Here is an 18,998-nt window from a genome sequence, read left to right as displayed (position 1 = left end):
GGTTGATAATTGAACATATATTGGAATATAATGCAGTGATGCTCTCATACATAGATTTTGATGTTATGCACATAATACGGGCACAAATTACTCTTCTGTCCTTCGTTTGTGTTTGTGTGGGTCCAGAGTGGAGAACCAGACTGTAACGAGCTGACAGCTCTGTTTGATATCATGCTGCTTTAGTGTGTGTGTGTGTGTGTGTGTGGTGTGTGTGTGTGTGTGTGTGTGTGTGTGTGTGTGTGTGTGTGTGTGTGTGTGTGTGTGTGTGTGTGTTTTAAACTTTCCTTTATGATCAAGCTTATAGTTAGGGCTGGATCAGGTGACCCTGAACCCTCCCTTAGTTATGCTGCTATAGGCTTAGGCTGCTGGGGGGGGGGGGGTTCCCGTGATGTTTCTCCTTAATTCACCTCTTTCTACTCTGTTTATACTCCACTCTGCATTTAATCATAGTTATTATTAATCTCTGTCTCTCTTCCACAGCATGTCTTTTGTCCTGTTTCTCTGTCCCCTCAGATGACCCCCCCTCCCTGAGCCTGGTTCTGCTGGAGGTTTCTTCCTGTTAAAAGGGAGTTTTTCCTTCCCACTGTCACCAAGTGCTGCTCATAGAGGGTCATTTTGACTGTTGGGTTTTCTTTGTAATTATTGTAGGGTATTTACCTTACAATATAAAGCACCTTGAGATGAAATAACATTTAATTTTTTTTTTTTGGGGGGGGGGGGGGGGGGGGGGGGGGGGGGGGGGGTCACCTGTTCACTCTTGAATTGTAGTAGATTAGATGTGTTTTAACAAGATTTCTGCATATGTTCAAAACTTTCTGCATACTCACATATCACAGATATATGTGCTTTAGGATATATTTCATGAATCATATATATCTAAACTACAATACTGAGTGTGGCATTCATAACCAGGCCACTTAGATTGAAACATGAATAAGAATTTGTTTCAGTCTGAGATTTTAAATATGGTTTTGTGCAGCCAGTGACAATGATTAATAACCATTCATAAAGACAATAAATATAAGGTGTTACAGTGTTTGGCTAAGCATGGTGTATCTCAGCTTTACTTCTATTCTATTTACTTGTGGGGCGTAACAATGCTGTCCAGTAGGTGGCGACATGAGCCTTTAACGTTGATCTGAGCTCGTCCAATGAAAACACAGAGAACGAAGAAGAGGTGACGCAGCTAACTGATGCTACAAGCTGCATTAGTTTGGACTCGGTTCTGTTTCCTGCTGTCTCCGCTTACTGGCCTGACGTCTGTGAGCTCAGCACGAACTCGCCGTGGTCAAAGGAAATCCCGCTGGTTTTAAAATATGGCGCTGGTGTGATGTTGGTCAGTGTTAGCGCGGAGCTAGCTGCTGTTAGTTTGTTTTGCTAACCTGAGTTAACTCTGGAGGACAGCTGCTGCTCTGTGTCCACCAATCACACTCAGCTGCTAACCGCGGGGTCTGGATTTCGATTTGTTCGATATAAATCATCTGAGCCAGCTCAGTTTCCAGCAGCAGACTCCTAGGCTGAGCCAGCCGTTAGCAGTGGATGAGAAACCCGAAGCTACCTGTATCCCCGGCATGATTCCTGCGGTTGTTTGATGGGGATTTTAAGGATCGTGATGCTGCCCAGGATCCAGCTTTTGGCTGTTCTGGCATTCGGAGTGGCAATGCTGCTGATAGAGAACCAGATCCAGAAACTGGACGATTCCAGAGCCAAGCTAGGTAAGACCACAAAGCCTGAGGCAGTGCAACGTGGATTTCCTAAATTATAAAAGTTCAAACACTCAGACAAGTTTGTGGCAGTGGACTGTGCGGGTCTGTTAACGCCGCTGATCTTACTCCTCACTGCTCTAGCATGAAAGAAGAGTCTGCCTCCAGGTGTGTCCAGGTGTCATTAACTGTATAATAACTCTTCTTTCTGTGACAGGTGAACACACCTGTCAGGACACAAGATCCCACACACAAATTTTTGTATCATCCTCTTGCTGCTGTCTTCCAGATTCTTTGTGTACATATTCTGAATCATAGTGTATCTATTACATATTATTTATCAATGCAGTTTGCACTACTCTCTTGTACAATGTCAGCCTTAATATAACTCCTCTTTATATTCCTCTTTTTATTTTTATCTATTTTGTTTCTATATGTATAGTTTTGCACTCATCGCTGGCACTCTCACTTTGATGTTTAGTTACTGTAGATTGTATTATTTTTCTTGCTGCTTTATGTTGCTCGCAGACGTAAAAGGCCAGCATTTTATAAACACACCGTGTAGCAGCAGAGTTCCTCATTTCCGAGGCATACCTGTATTCTTTATTTGCATAAAAAGCCTCTGTGTTATCTCAGATACCATCAGTTCTTCTTTTAATTAGTTGTGGTGAGAAGGAACTTTTGGCAGCTCCTTTGCAGCTTCTGTAACAACTACCAGTTAGTTGCAGTAGTTAGTTTAGTTAGTTGTATCCTGTTCCCGACTGTTTTACCTCCTGGCTATCGGTCAGACCCTTTGATGTGTAATAATACAGTGAATTTAAATCACATTTATTGCTTGTTGTGCAGTTGCAGTAATGTGCGTTTGACACACGGTCACGAGCCCTCAAAGCTCGGCCAGATGGTTCTCTGTGACCGTGGGCTGGGTGTTGAAATGCTTTTTGTGTGGTATTAAAATGTGTTATAGGAAGTTTTAAATATTTGTTAAGGGCTGCAAAAGTCCTGGCAAAACATTTCCATAAAAATACAGAAAGTCCTCAAACAGCAGAGTTATTACAGTTCTGTTTTCCATTTGTTTTCATTTTTGTTTAGTTTTACATTTTATTTTCAGTTCAGTTTAGTTTCAGTTAGTTTCCACAGTGGCTTTACTCATTTTTAACTTTTTGCTAGATTCAGTGTTAATTTTAGTTTTTGTTATTATTATAGATGGTGGTTGTCAGATTGTAAGTAGAAGAGTCCAGTTTGTCAGCATAAACGTGCACAGATATCCCAGCCTCAGTAAGCCTGTGTATCAAAGCCTCCTCAGGCTGTGTTGACAGATTTACCCTGATGGTAAAAGCTAAACCTAAAGTTTCTGGATATGTTAATGTTAGCTTTATGTTTGCTTTAATTAACCATGATAAACTTGTCACACACATTTACTGATCTGTTAACATTCCCCACCTCCCCTAACCTTTGACCCTCATACAGTCTGTGCATCTATGTTGAGGCACGAAAAGGTCAGACAGCAGAGTTAGTGTTAGTGATCAGGATCCACATTGTTCCATCCATCAGAAGCATATCCTGTTCAAGTGCAGGGTTTTCCCAAAACAACGGCACCCACCAAAGAAGTTTTGGCCATCCACCAAAGGAATAATGCCAGGACAGTTTTTTTTTTTTTTAAACAAGTGGAGTTTAATTTAATTCACTTAAAAAAAAACATTTTTGTTTAGAAAATGGCCACAAAAGACAGCAACTTCTGTTAAGTCAGGTTAACACAGACTCTTGTTTAGACATCCAGCTCTGTGGTATTTAGGAAATATTATCACCAATAGATAAAAGAGGAAGTTGTTTGATTTGGCCCAATTTACAGTTCCATGTCAAAGTTACCCAATGAATCATATTTCTAAGCTTAGAGCTCTGTGAGGCCAGATCCTCTACAACAGGACTTTATGAGTCTGCAGGTTCGGGCTTGTTTCCCTGCTGCAGAATGAATTTGGCACTATTAGGAACACTGACACCGGAGGCTTCATCCCATCAGAAACCAACTAATTTTGGTTCAGTAGTTTTAAGTAGGTGCCTTCAGAGAAAAAAAGCATGTTTCTCAGCACTTACTAGTAAAGTTTGTCTGAAGCGAGCTTTATAAATGCATATGCTATTAGACTAACAGCCTGGGCTCAGAGCAAAATGTAAAATAGTAGGTTAAAAGAAATCTCATTTGTTCATATTCAAAGACACAAATTATCACATTTTTTTTGCACAACTTTAAAATGACAGTATTTGAACAGGAAGTATATTTCATGTCTGCAGCGTCACCCTGGCAGCCGAGAAAATTAACCCAAAACGCGAGCGGTTTAAAACCTAACTGAGTAGATGATGTGAAAATGATAATTAACACATTTAAAGTAACACAAATGAAAAATGTGTTCACTGTTTTTTCTGCTCCCACCCTTTAACAGCAGATAATATTAATTTCATAATATTCATGGACTCCAATCAGAACAGACCAGTGGGATTTACCTACATATTCACGGACACACAAAAATGAGAGCAGGAATTTGTGTCCAAAACCATGAATCAGTCATGACTGTTTCACAAATAGTGTAACCACACAGAAATACCATTTGGTTAACGTGGAGCCAGCGCGGTTCCTCAGCACTTTAATCTGAATGAACGGCTGCGCAGCGTCATCTGCACACGTGTTAACCTGCAAAGGAAGAAGCTGCTGGTGCTAGCACTGTTAACAAACTGATCTGACTCATCTGTGTGAACGGTTTGGGCCACATGTGGAGCCATCCCTCTCGGGTAATGCCACGTCGACCCTGTGCCTGATCAAGGCTGAACGATCTGAAAGTCAAAGACAGTTTAAAACTGTTGAATCTGAATCTGCAAACATGCAGTTTCCAGCTGAACACTGTGCTCAGTTTGGACTGTTTTCCATGTTTTTCTTACTTGAAGACATTTTTTTCCTTACCATTTAATCAGCCAGTAAATTAGTCACCAGAAACAGCACTAACACTTGCGTAACACAATAATACACGTTCCATTATTTTGTCTTTATTCTTTATTATAAGTGACCGTCCATCTGCCTTCAAATGAAGATGCAGAGAACTCAGCCAGCCCTCCCCCCACTCCCGCCCCCCAGCTTCATCAGCCTTCATGGTGTCAGACGATGAAGAGTTTGCTGGACTGCAGGATGTTGCAGCATACTGAGCTCCACACATCCGGTCTAAGAGACACTCACAAGGCCATTTGTGTAATTGGCTTTAATTAACATTGCAGTGGAGGAAAGAAGAGGGAGAAAACACCTTTAATTATGCCTCCTGTCAATGTTATCATCAAAAGCCTAATTACTTGTTTTGATGTTATTGTGTTTTGAAGGACTTGTTGTTTTCTTTAATTAAGGCATGCTAACTAACAAGCCTCACTGGCCCTATGCCACATTCCTGTGGGAGAGGAGAAACTCATCTCAGGGTTTATTTCATCTGGCAGCTGCCAGTCTGCTCGTGCTCCTGCTTCATTCCAGCTGTTTGGATAATCAGTAAACACAAAGAAGATGAACAGGAAGACATGAAGGTTAGATAAATCTCTTCGATCAACATCCAGCTACCTGGCAGGCAAAATGCTGCCTAAAACCGTCGACACTGCCTGCTGTATGGTGGTGTAATAAGCTGGAGTGACGTCCTTTCAGTGCAGAGGGTTCAAATATTGTGCTTATTCACTTGTGCACTATGTAGTTAAAATGTTAGCAGCACACTGCGGCTGATGTGAGATGTTTTCTTCCTTGTTCAGAGCGCACCATCGCCAGACACGAGGTGGCCGAAGTAGAGCAGCGTCGCAGCGAAGACAGGGGTGCGCGGGAACTTAGACCGCTGGCAGAAAACAACGACATGGTCATCATCTACAACAGAGTGCCCAAAACAGCCAGCACGTCCTTCACTAACATCGCCTATGACCTGTGTGGGAAGAATCGCTTCCACGTCCTGCACATCAACACAACCAAGAACAACCCCGTCATGTCACTGCAGGACCAAGTAAGAGCGCAGACAACCAGCTGGTCTCACTTTATACAGGAATAGACTGTTTTGTTTTTCTGTGACCTGAAATGCTCTAATGTCATTAATTATGACAAAGTCATGATGGGAAACATTTTTACAAAAAAATATCACAACAGCAAATATAAATATAAGGCTGGGACCCCACTCAGTCACTTCAAAATTTAAATGAGACGGCAGGTTTGTTAAAACTGTGTCTGCACCTAAATGTTTATTACTGCACCATGATGACAATAACACAGTAGTAAATACAGGAAAGTCCTTTGTTGACACAGCAAATGCTCAGCTTTGAAAGTCTGGAATTAATAATTTATTGTTATAAGGAGAATTGTGCTGGTTGTGAAACAATCTCACATAAAGGTGCGAGATAGGACAAAGGTAGATTAATAATCTGTCAAAAAACTAGAACTCAATATACTGAATATTTTCTCCTCAGAAACTTCTGTTTGGAACAAGTGCACTACACCAACAATCAGAGGTGGTTTATTGGTAGGTTTATGGTCATATATTAAGAACAGGGACAAATGACTTGTTTGTTAACTCGCTGATGAGCTTTTGTCTTCACACAAGTCATAGCTGATTCTTTCTCACTGATGGACTCTTCACATTTGTTGAGACATGTCCCTGCTTTATGCTGCGTTTGTTAGACTCTGCAGCATTTTAGGCAGGAAATTGATATTTGTTGAAGGGTAGGTGTTCATAACCATCATAAACTCAGTCATGACTGAGAAGACGGTCACTTCGGGACACAAAATTTCAAGCTCGATGCCCGTGTCCTCTGCATTTCTAAAACGAGAGAAAGCAGCATCAGTTTGTGTCTGTAGCTGGAATTGAGCGGCTGCTTTAATGATTAACTTTATTGTTTAAATGAGAGTGAAAAGTTCAGACTAATTCATTATTAATTAGTTAACAAAGGTAAATATTAACGTGTAAAACCTCCACCTGCAGTAGGTTGGACATTTTTGATGTGCTTATAAGGACAACTGTACATCTTTGATTATGATGAAGGATTTGTATTCGATATCAAAGACCTGCCTGTTGGATTAAGAGGTGATCCTAAAATTTGACCATGGATGTGAGTTAGCTAAAGCACTTTAAATATATAGAATAAAGCTCTGTATGAACGTTTGAGTCCAAAGAACTTTGAGTGGTCAGGACTCAAATAGAAGAAGCTACTTTTGGGGTCACCGCAGCAGGCAGCACAACGTGACCTTCCTGACGCGATCCCAAAGGGGATCTGAACCAGCAACCTTTTGCGTGCCAAGTGAATCTGTACATCACATTACATTACAGACTGATTGTGGATGGTGTGATTCTGTCTTTTTATTGAGATATGAAGAGAAATGTAAAATATAGTACTTTTGCTACCATCAAGAGCTACTTTATTATAACTCTAGTTTATTTCAACTTGGAGTCCATCCATCCATTTTCTTCTGTTTATCCAAAGTCAGGTCATGGTAGCCTGGCACCTCTCACCCTGGGCGGCTCTTTAAAAAAAAAACAAATCAAAGGAAAGAGTCTCTTCCTTCTCCAGGGGGTGGGCCCACATGTTTCTAGTCAGTACTGCTCTGCATCTTGACTGGCTCCAGGTACCTCTCCACCAGAGAAGGTGTCATCATGTTCTGTGACACCTGGGTCCCAGCCTTTGTCTGCTGCCCAGTCTGCATTGCACCAGATCCCAGGGTTTGTCCATGAGGGTAGAGGGCCAACAGGGTGGCAGATCCATGTTGTTATTTGGGGGCTGTGCATAATTGAGCCCTATAGATCATGGCCCAGCACCAGATGCTCACTGCTGAGCCCCCCCCCCCCCCCCCCCCCCCCCCCCCAGCTCTTTATTGCCTCACTCATTGGAGTTGTTTGAATTGCTCTTATTCAGGACTCTCCATTGGGACCAGTTTTCTATGGGACACCCTACCAGGGGCTATTGCCCCAGATGACACAGTTCCCAGGATCGCAGGGACTCACACTCCACTGCAATATGGTTATATTTCCTTGTCCTGGAGTATTTCCCAGTAATGTTTCTGTTGTACCTTAATAGGTTGTGCTAACTTTGCATTATTCACAATGCAATTTTTGCTACATTTGCGCAGCTCTTATGTGCTCAAGTCTTGGAATGAAAACCAACAGAACACATCGTGTGTGTCCTTCAGGTCCAACAAAATGTGTTTTGTGAAGTTTTAAAATTGAACATCGTACATTATTTAGATCCTTGTTTGCCTGCTAGCGATCTAGTTTTCCTGCTTTTATTGGCACATTGTTGCATTCCTTATTCTCATTACCAACACTGAGAATAATCAGACCTGCCAGTGGTTTCCTTGCATTCTGCCGATCAGTGGAAAGGGAAGTGTCAGTGGAAAGGAAAGTCTTCTGCGGCTGTTGCCTGTTAAGGTTTTCCTCTCTGTGCACATTTAACATAATGAAACCTGATAATGTTTTGGTTGAAGAAATGTTTGTGTGTCTGTCTCTGCATCCTGTTACTCTCAGTGCACATTTACTGCTGACAGCAGCTCAGTTCACATAGTGTAAATGTCCTGAAGCTATAGTGGTGTTACTTGGTGTTGCCAATGTAATATCCTGTCTGCCATCTCACCCACCACCACCTCACACGCTGTGCTTCCTCTGAGCAGCATATTCACATTATATATAAATCACAGTCCATCTGGGAATGCGTGCATATCTCAGATTTGAACTAATATTTTTATTAGTTAGCCTCAATACAGAGAAAAGGCAAACCTGTTTCCTGAATGGTGCCACCAGCCTGATATTGATCCTGACTGTTAGCAGCATGCAGTCCGTCCCCTCCTCTCTGCTCTGAAGGTGGGCGTGTGGGAGGCAGATGGTGGTTAGATTCGATTAGGCTTATGTCTATCAACACTGCTGATTTCCATGTGTATGATAAAGTGATGTGATGTGAGGCATCACCTTTTATGATTCAGCACATCGCCGTCTGAGTCACTTGTTTCCCCATCTCCAAAATGTTTGTAGACTTTCCGTCACATTTGTTACCCCGCCCCCAGAGGGGGAGCGGGTTATTATTTTTGGTCTGCGAATGGCTCTGCTGAATGCTAGATCTGTAGCTAACAAAACCTCCCTTCTTAATGACTTTTTTATATCACAGGAGTTGAATTTTATGTTAATTACTGAGACGTGGCTTCAAGATGGTGAGTCCACACCCTGTTCCACGCTTCTACCTCCCAACTTAAGACAACTGGTGCGTGGCCCCACACATGAAAAAGGTCACACATTGGACCTGGTGCAGTCTTACGGACTTGATGCCTGTATTAGCGAGATACATGATTTAGGCATATCTGATCATTTTCCTGTTTTATTTAAGGTAGTGGTTCCCAGTTCTGGGATAAATCGAAGATCCTCTGTGTGTTGTGTCCGCTAGGTAAACTCTTCAAATGCTGTAGATTTTACCACTGCATTTAAAAACTCTGATAACATGGACTTTTGTCGTAGTCTCAGCACTGAGGATCTTGCGAACTGTTTTATATCTACTTGGCTGCAGTATTAGACCGTATTGTCCCTTTTATAAATAAACATTTTAAACCTTCCTCTCAGCCCTGGCTGGATGAAACAAGTCGCGCTCTCAGACAGGAGTGCAGACGTGCTGAGAGAAGATGGAGAAAGAATAAGCTCCTTAGAAATATTGCATGACTGCTTATTGAAATATCAGAAAGCAGTGAAATATGCAAAGTCTGTCTATTTCTCTAATATTGTTTCAAGTAATAGCCACAGACCTCATTTTCTTTTTAATGTTTTTAACTCGCTAGCTAACCTACAGTGATGTAATCCAAGTAGTAATTCGCCCTGCTCTGTGTGAGATCTTTAAGAAGTTTTTTGTAGAAAAAATTTCTGCTCTTAGACCTGTATTACCTCAGGCTGGAACCTACCCATCTGCATCTCTATCTAGCAGAGCTGTTTTTGAGCAGTTTGAACCTGTTGGTCTGTCCACACTAAAGGAAATGGTTCACCATATGAGACTCGTAAGTTCCCCCATAGACTGTGCTCCTTCTCGCCTTCTTAGGCTTTTGGTTTGGTGGGTCAAACCATTCTCACTTTGATTAATAGTTCTTTCACATCTGGCTGTGTTCCATCTGCCTTTAAGCATTCTGCTGTACAGCCTCTAATTAAAAAGAGAAACCTTGACCCTACTGTTCTCGCAAACTGCAGACTGATATCTAAATTACCATTTTTATCCAAGATCCTTGAAAAAGTTGTTTTAAACACCTTCAGGCATTTTTAAGCCTACATGAGGGGGAAAGTTCCAGACAGGTTTAAGATCACGTCACAGCACAGAGATCGCACTTTTCAGAGTTTTTAATGATTTGCTTTTAGCAGTTGACTCTGGTAGTCCTTCAGTTTTAGTGCTTTTAGACTTGTCCTTTGAGAGCCTTCTAGGTATCAAAGGCACCGCTCTGACTTGGTTCCGATCTTATCTTACCAATAAAAGTTTTTCAGTTCACTTAGGAGATGGTTTTTCTTCAGCAGCACATCTTTCTTGTGGAGTACCTCAAGGGTCCACTCTGGGTCCAATTCTTTTTCTCTGTATATGTTACCTCTGGGAGCTATTTTTAGGAAATATAATATTTCCTTTCACTGCTTTGCTGATGATATCCAGATGTATATGCCCATCAGGTTGAACAGCAGTGATCCATGGGAGCCCTTGATGAGCTGTCTCAGTGACATTAAATCCTGGATGAAAAACAACTTCTTGAAAAAGTCATTCATGCTTTTATCACTTCACGCCTGGACTATTGTAACTCCTTGTACTATGGCATAGATCAGTTATTGGTAGGCCGCCTGCAAGTAGTCCAAAATGTGGCAGCTCGTCTTTTAACTGGTACAAGAAAACACGAACATATTACCTGGTTTTATCACCCCTTCATTGGCTTCCTGTTTGTTTTAGAATAGATTTTAAGATTTTATTGCTTACTTTTAAAGCTCTAAATGGGCTAGCAATGCGAAATATCTGGTCATCTGCTTCCATTTCGCTCAACATCAAACTTCACTTATACGCCTCGATCATTATTCCGATGGATTACGCCTCCGAAACATGGAAAGCATCGGCCAGTATTACGTGCAAGGTGGACATATTTCATCAGCGTTGCCTCAGGCGAATACTGAAGATCCAATACTTTGAACACATCACCAACAAAGAGGTGCTGCGACGAAGCAAGGTGTCCAGACTAAGTGTGATCATTGCCCGCCGCCGTCTAAAACTCGCTGGCCATGCCATACGTATGGATGACAGCCGAATCCCAAAGAAGGCTTTCACATGGGTTCCACCAGGAGGCCGACGAGCGAAGGGACGTCCAAGGCTCACATGGCGCCGGACCTTCATAGATGACCTCAAAGCCCTCAACGTCTCTTGGGATGAAGCTGAAACCCTTGCCGTGGACCGTGATCGATGGAAGAACCTTGTTGCCCAATACGCTCGCTAGCGTGGGTGGAAAAGAAGAAGAAGAAGAAGAAGAAATGGGCTAGCACCTTCGTATCTGTCCGAGCTGCTCCATGAACACACGCCTCTAAGGACTCTGAGGTCGTCTAATCAACTACTCTTACAAAGGCCAAAAACTGACTAAAACTGAGAGGTGATTGAGCGTTTGCAGCAGCAGCAGCACCAAACCTTTGGAATAATCTTCCTCTCCATATTCGCTCAGCCCAGACGGTACACATGTTTAAGTCCTTATTAAAGACACGTCTCTTTAGCATTTGGCTGCAGCGTAACATCCTCTTAGACCAGTGGTCCCCAACCTTTTTTGAGCCGCGGACCGGTTTAGTGTTAGAAAATATTTCCACGGACCGGCTTTTAAGGTGTGGCGAATAAATACGTCAAAATAAATGATATGACCATAACCAAGTGTGATATTTTCTACGTATAATAATAAAAAACGGGAATCCACTTTGTATTCGTATGCAACTCTATCAGCAGCGTTCTCGTAACATCCCGCCTCAACATGAATAACAGGCTCTCTGCCCACAGCGCTCCCTGGTCAGCTGTTAGAGCCATGGTAAAACATGCCTTCAAAATAAGATACACCGCAAAAACAAATACAGTGGAAATCACCTCAGTCGGATTCAAATGGCCCAGTTTGGGGTCTATTATCGAATTTCGCTGCAATGGCTTCTGCTTCATCTATGAATTTGCTTCTGCAAATTTTATAATCTGAAATTTTACTCGTAAGTGCAAGTTTGTAGCTTACACTTGCCACGATTGTCCCCGGTGAAATGAACTGATATAAACACTAAAACAATTTCCAGGCGTTGTTAGTGTGTGTGTAGTTGTGCACGAACGAGCCGATGCATGGAAGTGGGCGGACAGGAGCTGAGGAGGGTTTTAGCGCTAAACTCATCACATTTAACTGGAAATTTATTACAATGGGACCAGATTTTTCATCCGAGGTAGGTGAATATCCGACGGATTTATGTGATGATTTTATTGGAATTAATGTTAGGAAAAATCAGGACCTGCAGATGCCATCCAACTAGAGCGAAAACCCGATTTGTGCGACTTCGACTTAGGTGATTTTTACTGTATAAAGCGCATGAAAAATACAACTCACCATAACACTGAATCAGTGTAAGCCCCCTGAGCTTGTTTCTCTGATACTCATTTTTGCTGGCTTCTGGTTTGACTGGGTTCGGCCGATTTCACATGGAGCGTGGCTGCAGAGCCGCGGTGTCAAGCGCTGGAGAGTCAGTTTGATGGCTGGGTCTACCTCACTGCTATCCCCGGTGTTGATAAATAAAAATGGTAAATGGACTAGTTCTTACATAGTGCTTTTCTACTCTTGTTGAGCACTCAAAAATTTAAAGAAGCGTTATGTAGGTCAACCAACCGATTTCGTTAGACAGGCCTGAAGCTTCTGGGTTTAATTTTAGCGGTGACGTATCATGTGAGCAGAAACGTCTTGACACGTCAAGAGGAAGTCATGGAAGGAAGTAACGGAGCGAATCCGCCCATTTTTCAAAATAAAATATAGTTTAAGCGCAGATAATAAGTAAAACGGAAATAATTTAAGTTATTTATTCTTTATGTGCGGCCCGGTACCAAATGTCCCACGGCCCGGTACCGGTCCACGGCCCGGGGGTTGGGGACCTCTGTCTTAGACGATTGCTGATTTCTGATTGTAGTGTTGTTCTTACCCGGCATATCTCTATGTGCAGCACTTCGGTCAACTTCTGTTGTTTTAAATGTGCTATATAAATAAATGTGACTTTGACTTTGACCTGGAAGTGTCAGGCCTGTGACGGCGCCCTCTGTTTGTGGTGGACAGGAACTGTCTTATTGTGACACCTGACTGTGAATGGTTGTACAAAAACACCTGAGGCATCACCTGCATTTTAATGGAAATAGTTGTAAATAACTTTGTCTGCTAAATATGTAGTTAAGTTTTTGAAGTATTACAACTTATATTTTTATTTTAAGTTTTAATATTTGTTCATGAAACATGTTTGTGGCCTTCACAGCAAAAAAAAAAAAAAAATCAGACCTTTTTTCTACTCTGATTTTATGTTTTTTGTGTGTGACTTTAGTTGCAGTGTGTTTATATAATGTGTCAGAATGAAAGAACAACTGTACAGTCTCACGTGTGAGGTTCTGCTGAAAAATAAATAAAAATAAATAAATAAATAATCATATCTCCCCATAAACCTGCTGGATTCATCTGATATTTGGTGCCAAACCGAACGCCCTCTCAATCTAATTCAGATTCTATATTTGCAGGCTACTTGAGTTGAACATGGGAATCTCCATTTAACACATATTTTTGGCCATATTTCAGCTGAACAAAGACACATCATCCTCATTTGTTGCAATAAGAAGCATCTCACCATATTCCATGGACACATACTATTACATCGGGATGTGATCCGGATAAGGGAATATATGAAATAACTTTTGACTCTCTATCAATCCGGTCACTCAGTTTCCCTCTTACTAACAAATTGCGTATTTTCTCATTATCAGAGATAAAGCTTTTACAAAAACTGAAAATGACCATAAAATGAAAGTTATTTTATTTCCATTTTTTTAAACCTTGGAAAACCATGGACATCAGGACCTGTGTGTTATCTCAGTGATTCGGTGTTTGCAGAGTGACGGGAAACGTTCAGATCAGCTAAAACATCTGCTGGGGCGGGGCTAGTTTTGATTTTTATAAATCCAGCTGTTTGTCTTTTATGCCACTTTATAAATGAATCTGGGTACACCTGGAATTTGCAGAAACACTGTTTAGCTTTACTGATTGCAGCATCTATAACCAGTGTTATCCCAGCAGGATTAGAGTATTCCCATCACCCTGTTTTGTCCGTCTTAACCCCTTCAAAGTGTTTGGCCTTGTTCTGTCTCTGCTCAGCCTCTCAGAGCATCTAGTCGGTATTCTTGCTAATTGGAGGCTTGTGTTCCTTATTTAGCCAACTCTGTATCAATGAAGTCTTTCAGTGATGACACTTTAGATCTTCTGCACACATTTGGTCTTTCTGATTATGCTTTGGATCCACCTGATCCAGCTTCCAGTGTTTTAGGGCTCCATGTACTGGCCCTTAGCCACGATTTGATCATCTTCATTTCATCCAGACCAAAAACATACATATAATAAATATTCTGTACACTTTCCTCCCGGTGGCAGTGTAAGAGGAGGGACTCTTAATGATTAAAATACTACATGTAGAACTCGAGTGCCTAAAATTTCTTTTCTTCTTCTCCTTCTAAGAGGTGATTTAAACATTTGTGGCTTGAAACAGATGGGCAGGCATGTGCTGCTGCTGTTTGAGAGTGGCCTGCATGTTGTAACAGTGCTTTTGCCCTCCAGGGCTCCACCCTGGTCACATGACTAAATAACTATGCCTGAAACACATGGTTTGTGTGTTCAAGCCATAAATTCAAAAGAGTGCTGTCCCACACATGAAAATGTGTTCCCGGTGTGAATATGAATGCAAGTGTTGGTCCATTAATTAGGACGGGCTGACACTTGCTGTGCATGAACTCTGCGCTGTAACCGAGTAAAGTTTGCACCAACATATCGCACAAACATTTCTGTTGTGGCTCCGGTTCCCTGCGGCTCTGTAATTAGTTTCCATTATCTTTGTCTCCAGGTGCGCTTTGTCAGGAACGTCACCTCGTGGAGAGAGATGAAGCCTGGCTTCTACCACGGCCATGTGGCTTATCTGGACTTCTCAAAGTAAGGCCCTTCATTTCCTGTAATACCATTAATATCCAGATTAGTTACAAACAGCCAGCAGAGCAGATAAAGGGAGGTCACGTATTGATCGCTAACATGTGCTTTAGTGTTGATTAATAGCATTGTTGTCCTTATCTCCCCTGACACTATCGTCTCTGTGATCACAGGTAATTATTCTAATAGTCTAAGTGTTTCTCAGTGAGAGAGATTCGGTTAACTTGCACTCTCACTCCTGCCTGATGCTGCCACCTTTCACTGATGGAATATCTGCGTTTTGAATGCAATAAAAATGCAGCGACCTACTGAATAAAGACCACAGCTTCCCGCGCTGCTGTAATAAAGTGTAAATGAAGTCTGAAGAGATTTCTGCTTTCCTTTTGTTCAGATATGGTGTGAAAGGTAAACCACTGTACATCAATGTGGTGCGGGATCCCATAGAGCGCCTGGTGTCGTACTACTACTTCCTACGATTTGGAGATGATTACAGGCCAGGCCTTCGACGGAGGAAACAAGGAGACAAGAAGGTCCTAATTTTACAGCTCGCAGCCTTTTCAAATACACAGTTACTGAACCTGTTTTTAATCTGGATCACACGATAACGTTTCCATTATGTTTCAGACCTTTGATGAGTGTGTGTCGTCAGGTGGGTCTGACTGCGCTCCTGAGAAACTCTGGCTGCAGATCCCGTTCTTCTGTGGCCACCATTCAGAGTGCTGGTGAGTGCTGCACCTTACAGCCGTCTCTTCCTCTGTCTCTGCTTCTGAACTGCCATAACTCCTGTTTTAGCTTAGCCTCAAAAGCATGCAGCAGAAGCAGTTTAGAGTGAGGGTGTAGCATGCAGTAAATCACCTGCTTAAAGGCAGCACTGCTTTATATACTACTAGTACAGTGTTTTGTGCTTTGTCCTCTCCTTATTGCTGGGGGAATAATCCAAGTTCAGATTTAGCAGATTTTGGCTGTTGATGTTCAGACTAACCTGCTGTCCTCAGTGTTTTGTCCAATCTGCTTTCACCACCCCCCCACCCCCGTGCGGGCTGAAAAATTCACCGGATCACTGTCGCAACTGTTTGCCATTACCACGATTAGCAAGCAGGCACAGCTGTTATACCTAGGCTCTTCTCATTAAAGCTTACCTATCGTCCAAAACAAGAAACAACAATGATATTTTTGTAACCCTCAAAAATATCTTGGTACTCGTTTCTTTTGAAAGCCAGAGGCACATTGGACATTTTTACCCTTCAGCCTTGAAAATCTCAACTTTGTGACTGCGATAACTCGAGAACGATGTGACCGAGGATGTCCAAATTCACACCACAGATGCATCTACTACTCTCATACGCTGTACACAGTCTGAAAATGAAAATGTTGAATTCCCTCCAACATTATTTGGATTATTTTGAAATGAACCAAACCATTCATTTTCATAATGTGGGAATTAAATGGTGAATCAGTGTGATCACAGAAACCAGCCTCGTTAATTTCAGTTCAGTTTAATTTTCTAATTATATAGCACCAAATCACAACAGCAGTCGCCTCAAGGTGCTTTAAATTGAAAGGTAAAGACCTACAGTAATACAGAGGAAAATGCCCTTGTCCGTTTTGTATAATAACTATTAAATTTATTGTAATTTTAAAGGTTGAGCCACACTGTAAGAAAGCACGAGTGAGCAATAAATTAAATAGTGGGCTTTATAATGTGGTTTGACATTTTTCCTTTAGTCATGTTTTCATGATCAGTCCGACACCTGGACGTTCTGCTGCATAACCTTTAAATTTTATACATTGTAGCACAAAAGCCAACGTGAAAGCACAGCAGGTGCTTGTTGATGGGTTTCTATGATTAGTCCTCTGCATTACATTTTCCACAGGGCTCTAATCAAAGTCAGTGGTAACATAAGCAGCGCTGTTTGTAATAGTAAGGAAGTGAAAATGAACGTGCGTGGACATGACAAACGAGGGGGCTTTGCTCATGCTGAGAATTTACTGAATCAAGAAGAAAAGCAAGAAAATAAGAATGAAAGACAGCTGCTCAGTCTTTGCATAATACCCACCTGTCATAGGCAGGTGTTGTTGCATAAAGACGCAGGTAAGTCACAGAATTAAAGCTTAGACTTCAGGTGAGGTGTCGGATTAAAAAAAAAAATGCAGCTCTAAATGAAACGTTTCTGATTCACTCTGTAATCTCCAAATTTTGGATAATTCATACCGTGCTGTGTTTGGTGCAGGAATGCAGGCAGTAGATGGGCTCTGGAACAGGCCAAATACAACCTGGTGAACGAGTACCTGTTAGTGGGAGTAACCGAGGAGCTGGAGGACTTCATCATGATCCTGGAGGCAGCACTCCCTCGCTTCTTTAAGGGGGCCACAGAGCTGTACAGAACAGGTACCAGCATCCAAACTGCTGCTTCTGAGTTGGGTCTGTGGCTTCCTTCACTTGAGCTCTGCCTTTATGTGACTGATCTTCATGCTGGTCTCAGTTTAAACTTGAGTGACAAGAAGGTGTTTCAGTAGAGCAGGAACAGTGTTGCCCTCATTAAATCTTCTCCTGTTCCTCCAGGAAAGAAATCCCATCTGCGGAAGACCACGGAGAAGAAGCCCCCCACCAAAGACACAATAACCAAGCTGCAGCAGTCAAACATCTGGAAAATTGAAAACGAGTTTTACGAGTTTGCGCTCGAACAGTTTCAGTTTGTGCGTGCCCACGCCGTCAGGGAAAAGGACGGGGAACTCTTTGTCCTTGGCCAGAGCTTCTTCTATGAAAAGATCTACCCGAAGTGAACAAGGTGTCAGCAGGAAAGCGTTAACGAGGCTGCACGGGGACGAGTCGGGAACGCTGCAGGAGACACCAAGCGCTGCTGGATTCACTGGGATCCCGTTCAGTACTGTGGAATTTCTACTTTTTTATTACTAGTGCAGCTGTTGAAAAACAGTTTATACTGTGAGAAAGAATTTCATCTCTAACTGTGGCTCACTGCAGACCTTAAAGACAGGAAGTGGGTTTTTTTGCTGTGTTTGGGTGGACTTTCAAAATAAAAGCAGCACACCTCAACTAGTTCAGCAACTTGAAAACTGTGTTTTTAAAAAAAGGAAGTCAGTTCACATTGTTTATGTATTTTTATTAAAAATGTTTACAAAGTGCAGATGGTCACGGCTGCATTCCTACATGCTGTATTAATGTTTTTGGACCAAAAGAAAACCGATTGGATCGTTGCATCCTTCGATGCGTGACTAGTCATTTTTTTATCCCACTGAGATCAACTTTTAGATATTTAACACATTATTTCAGTGATTCATCACAGATATTAATGTGCAGCTTTTTTTTTTTTTTTTTTTAGAAAAGACAGCTCCTGTTGTTTAGCCTGAAAGGACCACAAGCTGTAGGAAGGTACTAATTATTAATAGCAGGAATGTGCGGGTACAGTGTTACTGTAGGCGAGAACAGACTGACAGTGCCTTTACTGTAATGTACAGAACATATCTGATCATTTTCCTGTGACCCCACAGTCATTCTTTCCTTTTATTTTGGTGTATTCTTTCTATGCTTCCCACTCACCACAATAACACTGAGCATAAATACACAACTGTAATGTTTGTGTGAATGATTTTCGTCTTTAATTCAACTTAATGTGAGTTTAACCACTAGTTCAGAGTAAGCTGTGAAGCAGAGCCGACTTAAGAGCAGGGACCTGCACCACGAAGCAAGTTCAGCATTCCCAGGATAGCTTTCCGTTCCCTGGCTTTGCTCACCGTAACACTGGTGGTCAAGCTAAGCAGTCGCAGAGGTGGTGACAAGCTCGATAAGTCAACCCAAGATTATCAATGAAGCTGTGAGCATGTCCACATAACTGAGGTGGTGTTGGCAGCATGTGACCACTCAGAGACGTGGAGAAGTCCACTGACAGGAGAGCGAGTGACTTTAGAAAGGAGGATGAAACTATAATATTAGAAAAATGTGAGCATATTAAACAGTACGTGCTGAAAGTGTCCCAGCTGCTGCAGCAGGAGGAGGGTCTCAAACAGGAAACGCTCCGTGTGAATGTTTGTGCACTTCGGTCAGTAAGGCTAAAAGAAATCTT

General features: G+C 42.0%; 1 protein-coding gene across 1 annotated transcript; it reads left to right on the top strand.

Annotated features, from left to right (window-relative positions):
• The first annotated feature begins 1,173 nt into the window (after window positions 1–1,173).
• On the top strand, window positions 1,174–18,607 carry hs2st1b (heparan sulfate 2-O-sulfotransferase 1b). The gene is made up of 7 exons (XM_030727513.1): window positions 1,174–1,715; window positions 5,472–5,713; window positions 14,837–14,922; window positions 15,308–15,446; window positions 15,541–15,638; window positions 17,148–17,305; window positions 17,480–18,607. Exons 1-7 carry the CDS (start codon window positions 1,592–1,594, stop codon window positions 17,698–17,700), a joined length of 1,068 nt encoding a protein of 355 aa, XP_030583373.1. The 5' UTR covers window positions 1,174–1,591; the 3' UTR covers window positions 17,701–18,607.
• The last annotated feature ends 391 nt before the right edge of the window (window positions 18,608–18,998 follow it).

Source organism: Archocentrus centrarchus, chromosome 4 (assembly GCF_007364275.1).
Source record: "Archocentrus centrarchus isolate MPI-CPG fArcCen1 chromosome 4, fArcCen1, whole genome shotgun sequence".
NCBI lineage: Eukaryota > Metazoa > Chordata > Actinopteri > Cichliformes > Cichlidae > Archocentrus > Archocentrus centrarchus.
The sequence above is the reverse complement of the archived record's forward strand: the minus strand, read 5'-3'. Positions and strand labels throughout refer to the sequence as shown.